The following is a 13,953-nucleotide window of genomic DNA, read 5'->3' on the forward strand; positions in this document are numbered from 1 at the left end:
TTTCAGTCATCTTCAATTGTTTATAATAATTAAATGTGGAACTTGACTTTACTTTATGCTAAAACGTAGTGTCCAAATTAATTCCCTTCCATCGAGCGAGTAATTTAATTCATAATCATGTAACGTGATCGTTTCTCGACTGTCTTTTTCTCTTTCTCTCTTAGCCTTAATTGCGAACCCGCGTGGAACGTCTGTTTATTTACTGCATTCTATTGTATGGTGTATTGTTCTTTTGTATTAAATGTGTGTATGTATTTATGTTTGCGCTCGCATAGAGAACGATCCGGTTGAAGAGCCCGAAGAACTCGCAGGAGAAGCCCCTGAGCAGCAGTCAGTTGGTGGAGGCAAGTGTCCCTTGACCTATCTCTGTCCTATACATTCTTTAATTCACCTCCCGCATTACACATTTATACCTAAGGATTTACTAGTTTTTGTTATCGGTGTCCTTGTTTACCTATTTGGGTTGGATTATTATTGCTTAGTCTTATGCTATTGCTCAACTCTAATCAATGAACATGATGAGAATTATCAATGATACGCTGTTTTCCCTTCGTTTATTATGATGTTATACTTGTGGTCTTCAAGGGGGCTCGAGTGGTTTCTCGAGTGCCTCTCTATAAGGACCTGTTCGTTGGATGACCGCTAGAGAAAACAGTGCAACCATGAGGGTGGAGTGGGACGCCCTTAGCTGAATAATTAGAGGAACCGGGGTGTAGTTCGCTTAGCCGTCGTGCCGTCAATGGGGCTCGGTGTATGCGGCTCGCTCTGCCAAGGTTGATTTGTCCCTTGGGGAGGAGTGCGGTACATTTAGGAAACCTAATGGGCGGCTACAGTCCTGGGGAATCTTTGTAAAGGCTACGTAGCGATATCCTGCTGGGTCACCTTGGTAGTGATCAATGGAGAGTCATGATCTCCGAGCAGAAAGGGAAATCACGGCTTGTGGGTAAAGTGCACACGCTCTGCAGAGTGTTAGAAAACTGATATATCAGCCGTGCTCACGGTTATGAGCGGCCAAGGGAGCTCCAGTGATTAGTGGTACTTGATCAGAGATGTTCGGATTTGCAGGTGGCAATGAGATTGATGGTTCTTGGTATTGACTCTGGTAATGGTAAGTGGTGCTCTTTCCGTTTGGAAAGGAGTACGCTTGGGTTAATAACGTACGGTTGGTTTACAGGTGGTGATGAGGATGATGTTTATGACTATGGTAATGGTAAGTGGTATTCTTTCCATTTGGAAAGGGTACTTTTGGGTTAACAACTTGGGTTAATACTAAAATATGGCTCTCTCTACTAGTAATAATAATCTAACCAACTAAAAGCAACCGCTTGACTTACCCCCACATAAAGCTAGTCCACTACAGCCAAACAAGATACTTGCTGAGTATGTTGATGTGTACTCACCCTTGCTCTACACACCAAACCCCCTCCCCCTAGGTTGTCAGCATTGCAACCCCTGCTCAGGAGAGGATGAAGCCGTGGAAGGAGACTTCCAGGAGTTCCAAGACTACGACGAGTTCTAGGTGTGGGTTAGCGGCAAACCCCCAGTCGGCTGCCTGTGAAGGCCGCGTTTATCTACGTTTCTTTTCTGCACTTTGATTTATTGTAAAGACTATGTGGATGTCTCAGACATATGATGTAATCGACTATTATTTCCCTTTTTAATACTATTTGAGCACTGTGTGATGATGTCCATGTTATGTAACTGCTGTGTACGTGAATTGCTGATCCTAGCACGTACATGGTTCGCATTCGGTTTGCCTTCTAAAACCGGGTGTGACACTTAGGATATGGCCATGTCTTGTTCGTCTCATCGGGCCATGATCTATTTGGCTCTCTACTTGTAACCATTCCTACAAGTGGAGTCTATTTTGTATTTTGTCATCCTTGACCAGTCTATCTGTGGTGCGAGATTTCTTATTGGTTATGTTTGGTAATGGCGTTATGACTAAAACTAACGGTGCCGCGACGAAACCGAGGGCCTTCTGTGTGTGCGCACACATGGTTGTGCTGCTCGACACGCGCTGGTATCACAGTTAGTAGTTGTAATCCATTATGAGACTATATCAATATGTTATCTGGGTACAATCTAGTTTTGTCATGTGGGATTCATTATTGGTATTGTTCGGTAATGGTGTCATGGTTAAAGACTTATGGTGCCGTAGTGAAACTGAGAGCCTCCTGTGAATGCGCACACAGGACTGTGCTACTCGTCGGATGCCGGTATCGAAGTCTCTAGTCGTGATCCATTATGGAACTACTCTAATGTGTTATCTTTCATGGACTTTCCCTTGAAATAATTTCTATGTTGTTTGTGAAATAATCAAGCAACATCTATCATCTCTGTTGAATCAAAAGGGCATACCACTTTCATGTATGATCTCTTTTCTTTTGATCTTGGTAGTGACTATTTATGCAAGTTCCCTTTACATTCTTTGTGTAAAGGTGAAGCCTTGGAGCTTTTTAGTGTTGTGAGACAACTGATTAACTCCCAAAATGGAGATTTGTTTCCCCTGCTGCTGAGACGCAGGAGTTTGTTCATTCGCTCTCTTATTTAATCCATGCATTCCCGAAACAAGCCAGTTCCTCTCGTAAGGAAGAAATGAATGAACAATCTGACCAAATGGATTTCTAACCAAATACATGATCTCGTGTACACAAAAGTGAACTCTCAATCCTTGTCTTACCGATGATACTGAGAGGACCTGCTCAATGTCAAAGGTAGTTCAATAAGTTGGTTTTACTAACTTGTAACTGCATTGTGAACAAAGGTTGAGTTTAGAGATCGTTTTGTCGAGTTGTCTAAACTCACTTTTGTACAATCCATCTTAAGAAAGTACTTACAAGAATTGAGATTAAGTCGGCCAGTAACCACCTAGTCATCACTCTATTCATGCCTCGATTGCCTCACGTGTGCTTTTCCAGCATGTGTGATCAGGTCGAGTCATGCTTAGTGCTAAAAAAGTGGATTGATTGTGAAGCCAATGGTTGTTGATAATCTTCACTGATGTTTCCTCGAGTCTCCATTGGCATCATTGGACTTTGATTTTCTGGCTAACACAAGTTAACTGTGATGTTATTCGACATTCACATCTGTCTCGTGTGTTATGAACTTACCGTGACCACTTGTTGGTAAACCTCTTTCTGTGTGTTTTACTCAAGAGGTTGCATCTGATTCTGTTTGGGTAAAATCGCGTATCTACCGCTCGCTCAACAGACTCAGATAGTACAATGTCATCAGAAAAAGTAAACTGCACACAGGAAACCTTATGTGTCCTTCTGGAAGACATCGTCTCTATTGGTGGACATTTCTAAATTAGCCTAAGGCGATACATGTTATGTCCACTAGAGAAACGATATCCTGAGACACTCATCTTTGCTTGGAACTGCCTTTGTTATCGCTGATATGAACATGGGTTACATGCTTCTCTACTCTTGAAATTCTTTCGCTCCGAATCTCGGGACGAGATTCTTTTAAGGGGGAGGGCTGTAACACCCCTGGTGTTTATATTCCGCTCAACAACGAGTATAGATTTAAGCACGTAATATCAGCGGATAAAACGGATGCTAAATTTTAATCATCTTCGCTTATCATGATTTTAATATCGCAGTTGTTTTGTCTGTCATGAGTTCAACATCATTTTTATCTATCCGGGCTCTTCCTAAATTTTTGTGATGTTCAGAACATAGTTGTTCCGAAAATCGGTGAGTCTGGTGATTATTTAAATTCATCGCTCGCGCGAATACGAATTTGGAAGCTCGATCTATTCTTACGATTTTTATTCCGGGCAAATTAGTTGGAACTCGACGACTAAGCTTTCAGTGTAAAATAATTTAATTCCCTTTTGTCATCCGTGACATTGCGTCTATGGATTTTTAATTAAATTGTTCTCTAACCGAGTGTTCGAATAGCGAACATAATTCATCTAAAACCAACTGAATCAAATGCAGATTGAAATACCAAAGTCGAAATCCGTTTAATCCAGTCCGTTGCTTTTCACCTCGATCTAAATCTTCAAAAAGTAAATTAATAATACAGATTCATCTGATTTCAAAGTATTCACTAACTCAAACCATTTTGCAAGTACCGTTGACCCATATTATTATGATCTAACCCACTTTATCACTAAAAATCTGGAACCAAAATATCTGCGATTTTTTGGTAAAAAAAGAGAAGAAATAAAAAAAAATCTGCAGCCGTCGTTATCCTTTTCTTCCCTTTGATTTTTATCCAGCCAATCCTATCCATCCGGCCGCTGTGTGTGGTTGAAAAATCTGCCGCCGCTCTGGGCCTGTAAATGGGGTGTTTGATTTGAGGAATCACTTCATCCAAAATGTGGTGGTGTATTATGGGTCCATTCTTTAAATTTGGTGGGATAACCTTATTTCTCATATTAGTACTAACTAAATAACTATAAGAAATGAGGTGATGATGGATCAACTCAATGTATTCCACAAACCAATAAAAATGAGGAGTGAGAAGACGATAGACTAGATTATTCGTGACACCAAACAGCTTAAAAATTCCCCGTGAAGACTTACCTTCTTCCCTAGCCATCTCCTCTGGCGCTTGGCTTCCTGCTCGTCGGCTTCTCTTCCTCCGCGCCAGGACCTCCCTCCGAGCTCGCACTCAGTGGAGCTCGATCTCTGCCGCGCGTTGCTCCAGATTCTTCCGCGCCACGGCCCTTCCATAGCTCCCTCTGCCCAGCAGCTTCTCTCTCTCCCGGAGTTTCTCCCCGCTGTCGCGCGCTCCTCCCTGCGTCGCGCGCCGTGCTCTGTGCACGTGCCCATCTCCCTCCGTGCCGCGTGCCCAGGTGCCTGTGCGCCCCTCTCCCGAGTCCCTGGCCAGCTCGCGCCCTGCTCCCTGCGCCGGAGCTCCCTTGCCATGGCCACACCCCTCAAGCTCCTGCGCTGCGCTGGGCTCTCTGGCTCTCTGCTCGAGCGCGCGCCTGCTTCCTACGCCACACCAGCCGAGCTGGTCCCTGTCTCCCATGGCTGCTGAGCTGCTCCCTGGTGCTTGCCTCTCCCCGTTTTGGAGCTCGTCGGTGCCACCTGAGTCTGGATCTCGTCATGCCACTGCTCCTATGCCGCGAGCTCCAGCTCGGATTTTGCCCAGCCTCGGTGCCGGTCCTAGCTCGGCCGACCGTCCTGCTCGCCCATGCCGCGCGCCGCTTCACCTGCTCGGCTCTGTCCAATTCGACGCCCATCTCCGCCTATCCGCGCCTGCTGCTCGTCTGCTGCGCGCGTCGACTTCTTGCACGCTGATCTCTCTGGCTCGCCTCTGCGCTCTCCCGTGGCCGTCGAACTCGCCCAGCCCGATCCCATGCGGTAGCACGCGTCCATGGTTGCGTTCACCGAGCTCTGGTTGTCGAAGTCGTTGTGCTATTGTTGCTTTAGTTTCTTTGTCCTCGGTGGGGTGTGGCAATCGTGTCCACATCCACGACATCGCCATCTGTGTCCCTTCCATCGTTGTCGAGGTCCTCTGATGGTCACCGCGCCCCTCAGCTCGCGCAGGTGGTCCGGCCACTCGCCCTCGGCCTCACCTTCATGCCGCAACGCCATCGGCTCCTCGTCCGGCTTTAACTTCACCGTGGCCAGCAGCTTCAAATCTGTATAGCGTGTCTCCGTACTCTGCGTCATCGCCATCGTGGTTCTTGGAGTTCGTCGTGACGCGCTGCTGATGATCTGCGTATAGCGGGAGATCTTCGCAAGTTCACACAGCTTCGTGGTAACTAATTTTGATGGCGATCCACGTTATTTAGCGCTATGTTTGTTTCTTTTGTGTGTTTTTGTGTGCAATCGTGGAGGGAGATTTGATGCTGAAGCCGAAGCCAGCGCGATGCTTCTTGGTTGTTCGATGAAATGGTCGAGTTGAGTATTAGTAAACTATATTAGCTACCTCTGTTAGCAGAGCCATTAGATGGATTGGCTAAGTACGTTGATTTGATCATCTTGTTTGCCGTATAACCATAGTGGCGGTGTTAGATATTGGTTAAACTGCTTCATATATACGGGGTATGGTTTAGTAAATATTGTGAAGAATAAAATTGGTATACCAAGTGATTAGCCGATTACTCCTGTTGTTATGGGTCGTATTAATATATTTAAGTAGTGAAGTGATATCTTGCCATACTAGTCGTCGTATTTTGTATTTGTTACCCGGGTACCTGTCATATGTACGTGTTTGTTGTTACCCAAAATGGTTAAATTAGAATCATCAGCGTATCCGCAGTTTAGTTTAACTATGATGAGCTTTTTGGCTATCCTTGATAGTTAGCATGTATGATAGGTTGATTAGGATATGATCGATGATTTTCTTATCTATTGATTGGTGTGATGGTATATTGTATAAAATATGTTTGGTAAAAATATATGTAGTAATATGATTGTGTTAATAAATTATAAAGGAAAATAGAGCGTGAATATATATATATATTATTGTTTTGCGATATATGAGCTACCTTTGAATAGGCTGGAAAAGCGTAATTATTATAATTAGTCATATATCACTAGCAAGTATCTGCTAAATGCTTTGTTATAAGTGTTGCATCCTTTTTAGTGTAGATTATCATCTTATACTATTTATACTCATGCTCATGCATGTGGACCGTGCATTTCATGAGGTACGCTAGTTGATCACGTGACACGGAAGACGACCCCAAGTCGACCTCAGGATAATGCAGAGATTGGACATCTCCGCAAGACGACGTCGTCAGTCGGACCAACCTGAAGATGGACAGACGAAGCAAGTATCAGAACAAAGGCTGATCGTCAAGTGATCGACGTCTAACAAACACTAACCTAGTGTTTCTTCCAGGCAAGCTCTGCTGCATTTGCCCCTTCCTTGTGTTTTAAATGCTTTTTCACCTTATCTGATGCATTAGGTGATAGGAGTTGTGTGATAAACAATTGATGCATTACCATTCCTTGGAAACTCCTTAATCCTGGTTTTATAAAAAGAACTGATAATGCTTAGCCCTGCTTAGAAACTGAAAAATCATTTGTTTTCAAAAAGAATGATTGTGGAACATTGGTTATGGTCCTTTCGTTTCAAAAATCAAAGCAAACTTATGGTGATGATTCCACTTCGGTCGGAGTGGGTTCATCATTCAGAAAAGAGTACCCCTGTCGGGTACCTAAAATGGGAAAATGGTTTGAATACATCTAGACCAGACGCTGAGCGGACATGGTCGCCTGTCTGTGTCGATTAAGGACCGTTCGATGTAGGCCTGTTGTGGTGGAGACTTTGCAACTATCCACATGCTCCAGTAAGCCTGAACCCGGCTATTCCATACGTGAAAAGACAACCGCGTACTGGGCGTGGGAGATGGTGGGAGTAGCGTGTACCCTCCTGGCTAGAGGTTGGATGGAGGAGTACTATGCTCCCAGGTAGCGCAGACCGGTTCATATTGTGGAGGATCTGTGGGAACGGTTGACATATGCAAGGGTTAAGTGCTACATATGTCATGTGGTTAGGGATCCCCAGCTGGGTATAATCGGTTCGAATCGTCGTTGCTCCTTGGTCATGGAGATTCTACCCTCCAACCACTCATCGTAGTTGACAAGTGAAATATGAATTGGCTAAAAGAAAGCTAGACTAGGACAAGTGGATGCTCTAGATTAGGCAAATCTAGATTCAGGAAAAGTACTTAACTTGTGAAATAAAATTTTGGCATAAGGATTCACTACTAGTAAGCTCTTCTGCAAAATGAGTCCTTGATTATTGCTTAGCCTTACCTTGACTCCCTCTAGCCAGCATACCCTTGAGAGTCTTTTCTTTAGTCGGGTAAGTCTTGCTGAGTAATTGCATACTCAGGGTTTTATTCCCTGTTGATTTTCAGGTTATAACTTTGTGTTGCTGTTGATGGTGTTAAGTGTCGGTGGGCTCGGCCTTCTTATAAGTCTAACTCTTCTATATTTCTTATTGAGGATAGTCACTTGAGCTAGCATTTATTTCAAACTTATAAATAATTTATAACATTTCAAAGTTTATATCTTTGAATCACTATTGTAATCACTCCGATAAAATAATATAAAATTTTGTAACTTGTAAAATTTGGTAATAAGATTTCTGCTGCAAAAATATTGGTGTATGTGATTTGTGTTACTTAATCTTGCGGTCCTGGTTATAAGTGGTTTATCCGATGTCCTTGAGGCAATCGGACGGATCCTGTTAAGTTATCTGGTGCACATGCATAGCTGTCTGAGGTCTTTGAGACAAGGACAGGTGCATGTGGCCCCGATACCTTGGGAGGTTCTGCCACATTGCCTTTCTTCTTTTTATTCTTACTCTCAAGTGCTTTGTAAGCAAGGCAAGAGACACCAAGTGTATGGTGGTCCTTGCGGGGTCTTAGTGACCCATGAGATTAAGGAAGAAGGCTCACTCGGTCTAAGTGACCATTTGAGAGAGGGAAAGGGTTGAAATAGACCCGGTCTTTGTGACCTCCTCAACAGGGACTAGGTTTTTTCGAACCGAACCTCGGTAAAACAAATCACCATGTTCATCCGCTTGATTCTCATTTGATTTGTTTTTGCCCTCTCTCCCAAACTTAATTTTAGTTCTAACGCTAACCCCGGCTTGTAGTGTGTGTTTAAAGATGTAAATTTCAGATTACGCCTATTCACCCCCCTCTAGGCGACTTTCAATTGGTATCAGAGTCTGGTGCTTCATTAGAGTCTAACAACTCGAAGTGATGTCGGGAGATCACGCCAAGAGGGAGATCATGACCGGTGACAAGCTCGCAAGCTCGGGGAGAACCTTTTCAAGGGAGTCCGGCAACAAGCACAAGGAGGAATCCTCTTCCTCCACCAAGTCGCATTGGAGAGGTGACAAGAAGAAGAAGATGAAGAAGGTCGTCTACTACGAGACCGACTCTTCGTCACCCTCCACATCAAGCTCCGAATCGTCCGTCGCTTCTAAGCGCCATGAGCGCAAGAAGTATAGTAAGATGCCCCTATGATATCCTTGTATTTTAAAGCGCGCTCCATCACTTTCCATTCCCCTAGGCAAACCACCATATTTTGATGGTGAAGATTATTGTATGTGGAGTGATAAAATGAGGCATCATCTAACCTCACTCCACGAAAGCATATGGGACATTGTTGAATTTGGAGCGCAGGTACCACAAGTGGGGGATAAGGACTACGACTCGGACGAGGCCGCCCAAATACGACACTTTAACTCCCAAGCAACTTCTATACTCCTCGCCTCTCTATGTCGAGAGGAGTATAATAAGGTGCAAGGGTTAAAGACCGCCAAGGAAATTTGGGACGTCCTCAAAATGGCGCACGAAGGGGACGAGGTAACAAAGATCACCAAGTGGGAGATGATCGAGGGGGAGCTCGGTCGTTTTGTCCTCAATAAAGGAGAAGAGCCGCAAGCATTGTACAACCGGCTAAAAACCATGGTGAACCAAATGCGCAACCTCGGGAGCACCAAAATGGATGACCATGAAATGGTCAAGGTTATTCTAAGATCCCTTGTCTTTCGTAATCCTACTCAAGTTCAATTAATACGTGGGGATCCTAGATACAAGCTAATGTCTCCCGAGGTGATTGGCAAGTTTGTGAGCTTTGAACTTATGATCAAAGACTCCAAACACATTGTCAACTTGGAGCAAGGCGCCACCTCTACACCCGAGGTGCAACCTGTCGCATTCAAAGCGACGGAAGAAGAGAAGAGGGAGTCTACACCAAGTAGGCTTCCAATCAACACCTCCAAGCTCGACAACGAGGAGATGGCGCTCACCATCAAGAGCTTCTGCCAAATCCTCAAGCAAAGGAGGGGGAAGGACTACAAACCCCGCTCCAAAAGGGTGTGCTACAAATGTGGTAAGCCCGGTCATTTTATTGCTAAATGTCCAATGTCAAGTGAAAGTGACAGGGACAATGACAAGAAGGGGAAGAAGAAGGAAAAGAAGAGGTACTACAAGAAGAAGGGTGGTGTCGGCGTTTCGAGACAGGGGGTCCCAAAGCCGACGAGTGAGTGTGCTGCGTGCCCCAGCCCAGATGGGTCGAGCGCGTGGGCGAGCGCGAAGGGGGGAGAGGCGAGGTGGCCGCAGTCGAGCGTGAGAGAGGTGGAAGTCCCGCGGCCTTCGTGTTCGTCCCGCGCCCAGGTCGGGTGCGCTTGCAGTAGGGGGGTTACAAGCGTCCACGCGGGTGAGGGAAGCGAGCGGCCCCAAGAGAGCGCCTGTCCCGTCCTCGGTCCCGCGCGGCCAACCTCCTCTAAGAAGGCCCTGGTCCTCCCTTTTATAGTCGTAAGGAGAGGATCCAGGTGTACAATGGGGGGTGTAGCAGAGTGCTACGTGTCTAGCGGAGAGAAAGCTAGCGCCCTAGGTACATGCCAATGTGGCAGCCGGAGAGGTCTTGGCACCTTGCTGGCGTGATGTCGTGGCTGTCGGAGGTGCGACGGAGCCTGGCGGAGGGACAGCTGTTGGAGCGGTCGAGTCCTTGCTGACGTCGCCCTGCTTCCGTAAGAGAGCTGGGGGCCGCCGTCGTCACAGAGCTTGTGGAGCGCCATCATTGCCCATCCGGCGGAGCTGGTCGGATGGGACGCCGGTCTTGTTCTCCGTGACCCGAGTCGATTCGGGGTAGGACGATGATGACGCTTCCTATTGACGTGGCGGGTCTGTGCCCTAGGCGGGGTGACGTGGGGGCTCCTCCGAAGCCGAGGTTGAGTCTGTCTTCTGTTGCCGAGGCCGAGTCCGAGCCATGGGGTCGGGCGAGGCGGAGGTCGTTTGGCCGAGGCCAGGGCGGAGTCCGAGCCCTGGGGTCGGGCGAGGCGGAGTTTCGTCGTCTTCCGGGTCTTAGCCCGAGTCCGAGCCCTGGGGTCGGGCGGAGCGGAGTTCGCCGTCTTCCGGGTCTTAGCCCGAGTCCGAGCCCTGGGGTCGGGCGGAGCGGAGTTCGCCGTCTTCCGGGTCTTAGCCCGAGTCCGAGCCCTGGGGTCGGGCGGAGCGGAGTTCGCCGTCTTCTGGGTCTTAGCCCGAGTCCGAGCCCTGGGGTCGGGCGGAGCGGAGTTCGCCGTCTTCCGGGTCTTAGCCCGAGTCCGAGCCCTGGGGTCGGGCGGAGCGGAGTTCGCCGTCTTCCGGGTCTTAGCCCAAGTCCGAGCCCTGGGGTCGGGCGGAGCGGAGTTCGCCGTGGCGCCTTCGGCAAGGCCTGACTGTCTGTCTGACTCACCCTTTGTGTTAAATGCTCCTGCAACTCGGTCAGTCGGTGTGGCGATTTAGTCAGGGTCGCTTCTGAGCGAAGCCAAGGCCTCGGGCGAGCCGGTGATGTGTCCGCCGTAAAAAGGGGGGCCTCGGGCGAGACGGAAGTCTCTCGAGGTCGGCTGCCCTTGGCCGAGGCTAGGCTCGGGTGAAGCGTGATCGAGTCACTCGTGTGGACTGATCCCTGACTTAATCGTACCCATCAGGCCTTTGCAGCTTTATGCTGATGGGGGTTACCAGCTGAGAATTATGCGTCTTGAGGGTACCCCTAATTATGGTCCCCGACAGTAGCCCCCGAGCCTCGAAGGGAGTGTTAGCACTCGCTTGGAGGCTTTCGTCGCACTTTTTTGCAAGGGGACCAGCCTTTCTCGGTTGCATTTTGTTCCGGTGGGTGCGCGCGAGCGCACCCGCCGGGTGTAGCCCCCGAGGCCTCGGAGGAGTGGTTACACTCCTTCGAGGTCTTAATACCTTGCGTAATGCTTCGGCTGGTCTGGTCGTTCCCTCATGCGAACTGGCCGTAGCCCGGGTGCACGGTCGGGGCCCAAGCTCTCGGGCTGGTATGTTGACGCTGTCAACGGTTTGGCCGGAGCCGGTTTTTGCGAGAGCAGCCCCCGAGCCTCTGCACAGGGCGAGAGGACGATCAGGGACAGACTCGACTTTTTACATACGCCCCTACGTAGCCTTTCCGCAAGGAGGAGGGGGGGAGTGCGCCATGTTACCCTCGATGGGCACCGAACATGGTGTCTCCGGTGAGCTGCAAGCGGGTAATCCGAGTGGGCGTCCGTGCCCCGTTCGTTGGGGGTCGGCTAGGGGCCCAGAGGCACGCCCAAAAGTACCTGCGGGTGATTTGCCGGACCCGGTCCCCTGGCGACGGGGTCCGAGGGCTCGATGCCTCCCTCCGATGGGATTCCGTTACAAGATCGTTCCCGCTGGTCTCGGAAATGTCCTAGGGTACCTCGGGAGCGCAGCCCGAGCCTCGGTTATGTATCGAACGTACCCCTGGTCATCCCTCGCTCGGTGTCTGAGGCGACTGTGAACCCTTCAGGGGCCAGCCTTCGAACCCCTGATCAGTAATGGGCGCGGAGCCCGAGTAGCCTGAGGCGGCCATGGAGCCCTTCGGGGGGCTGGCCTTTGAACCCCTGACCAGTAGTGGGTGTCGGGCCCACGCGATCTGAGGCGACTGTTGAACCCTTCGGAGGGCCAGTCTTCGAACCCCTGATCAGTAGGGGGGGCTCGGAGCCCGGTTCCTTCGCGGAAAAGGATCCTTTTCGGGGTATCCCCCTTTCCCGGTCCCTGTTGCAAGAGATAGAGAAAGAGGAAAAAGGAAAAGGAAACGAAATCGAACGACGTGGCGTACCTCTTTTTGACGCGGTTATTACGGCGAAGGTGAAGCGTCGCGCGCTTCTCCCGCCAGAGGCGCCGCGTGTCCCGCCGCGGAGTTAATGCGACGGGGCGAGTGGTTGGCGAGGCGGCCGTTACGCGTGCGCGAGCCGTTTGAGGAACGGCTGTACCGCTTCGCGCTTTTCGAATCCCGCGTCCGGTCCAGGCGGTGTGCTGGAAACGGCTTCGCCCTGGCCTTCATATACTTGAGAGGGGGTCCGGTGATGGTTCTTCGCTCTCCTCCCTTCTTTTCCCTTTAGGTTTTCGCAACCCGGGAAACTTTAGTCGGAGAAGAGAGAAACCGCTCTCCCTGTCTCCCGCGCCGCCATCTTCTCCATTTTGGTGATGGCGGATCGAGTGACCATAATCCCCCCGCGCGATCCGTGGCCCTTCTCCACGGTGACGGCGAGTGATCTGGAGGAGCTGGTCGGCGAAGGTTTGCTCCGCCCCCTCACCGACAAGCAGCGGCCAGAGTGGATTCCTCCCGTGGGCGGAGCCGCTCCGTCCCCACCGCCGGGGTATGTCGTGAGCTTCGTCTCCTTCCATGAGCGGGGATTTGGTGTGCCGACGGGCCGCTTTATGCGGGCCATCCTATTCCACTATGGGGTGGAGTTGCACAACCTCTCCCCCAACTCCATCTCGCAGGCCGCTATCTTCGTAGCGGTATGCGAAGGATACTTGGGGATCGCTCCTCATTGGGATTTGTGGACTCATCTCTTCCTCGCCGAGCCTTTCGCCTTGTCGACGGGGGAGAGGAGGATCCGTGCCGCGGTGCGGGCCGGCGGCTGCATTCTCTTGTTGAGGCAGTCGCGGGCGCTGCAGTACATTCCGGCCACTCTTGCGTCTTCGAACAAGGGGTGGCAGCGCCGGTGGTTCTACCTCCGGAATGACGGTGAGTTGCTCCCACCGTTTTCCCAGCGAGTGGTTACGGCTGCCACCGACGCCTGGCGCCATGGGACCCCGCACGAGAGGCAGAAGAATCTCGAACCCCTTCTCCAAGCCCTGAAGGAGTTGCGGGAGGGGGGACTTACCGCTGCGGGAGTGATCGCCGCTATCCACCGTCGGAGGGTGCTTCCATTGGCGGAGCGGCGGCTGCCGCTCTGGGAGATGACCCCGGAGGCTGACTGGGAGGGCTCACGAATGTCCCCTGATCCTCTCCCCTTCAACGCCCTCCAATGGCGGGTGTCGGCTGCGATGGGGAAGCCGGACCCCCACGCATACTCCCAGCTTCGGATGCGCCCCGACCAGGGGTGTGTGACTTTGGTGAGTGTTCGCTCCTTCATTCTTCGTATATCGGGTCGCCCCGGGTCCTTATGACCGGGTTCCTTTCTCCCCTCCTTTTAGGATGTGGGGTGGCACAAACCCTCCCAGCC

At 49.9% G+C, this 13,953-nt stretch overlaps 1 protein-coding gene across 1 annotated transcript; it reads right to left on the bottom strand.

The window, feature by feature from the left end:
- Positions 1–4,002: 4,002 nt before the first annotated feature.
- LOC118476306 (uncharacterized) lies at positions 4,003–5,613 on the bottom strand. The gene is made up of 2 exons (XM_035965263.1): positions 4,539–5,613; positions 4,003–4,288 (listed from the first exon to the last, which is right to left on the bottom strand). Exons 1-2 carry the CDS (start codon positions 4,881–4,883, stop codon positions 4,238–4,240), a joined length of 396 nt encoding a protein of 131 aa, XP_035821156.1. The 5' UTR covers positions 4,884–5,613; the 3' UTR covers positions 4,003–4,237.
- Between the last annotated feature and the right edge of the window lie 8,340 nt (positions 5,614–13,953).

The sequence above is a fragment of the Zea mays genome, chromosome 2, assembly GCF_902167145.1.
Source record: "Zea mays cultivar B73 chromosome 2, Zm-B73-REFERENCE-NAM-5.0, whole genome shotgun sequence".
NCBI lineage: Eukaryota > Viridiplantae > Streptophyta > Magnoliopsida > Poales > Poaceae > Zea > Zea mays.

Coding starts and splice junctions, on each gene's coding strand:
- LOC118476306 (XM_035965263.1), bottom strand. CDS start 4,883: ATGGCAAGGGAGCTCCGGCGCAGGGAGCAGGGCGCGAGCTGGCCAGGG. Junction 4,289..4,538: donor GGAGATGGCTAGGGAAGAAG/GTAAGTCTTCAC, acceptor CCCCATTTACAG/GCCCAGAGCGGCGGCAGATT.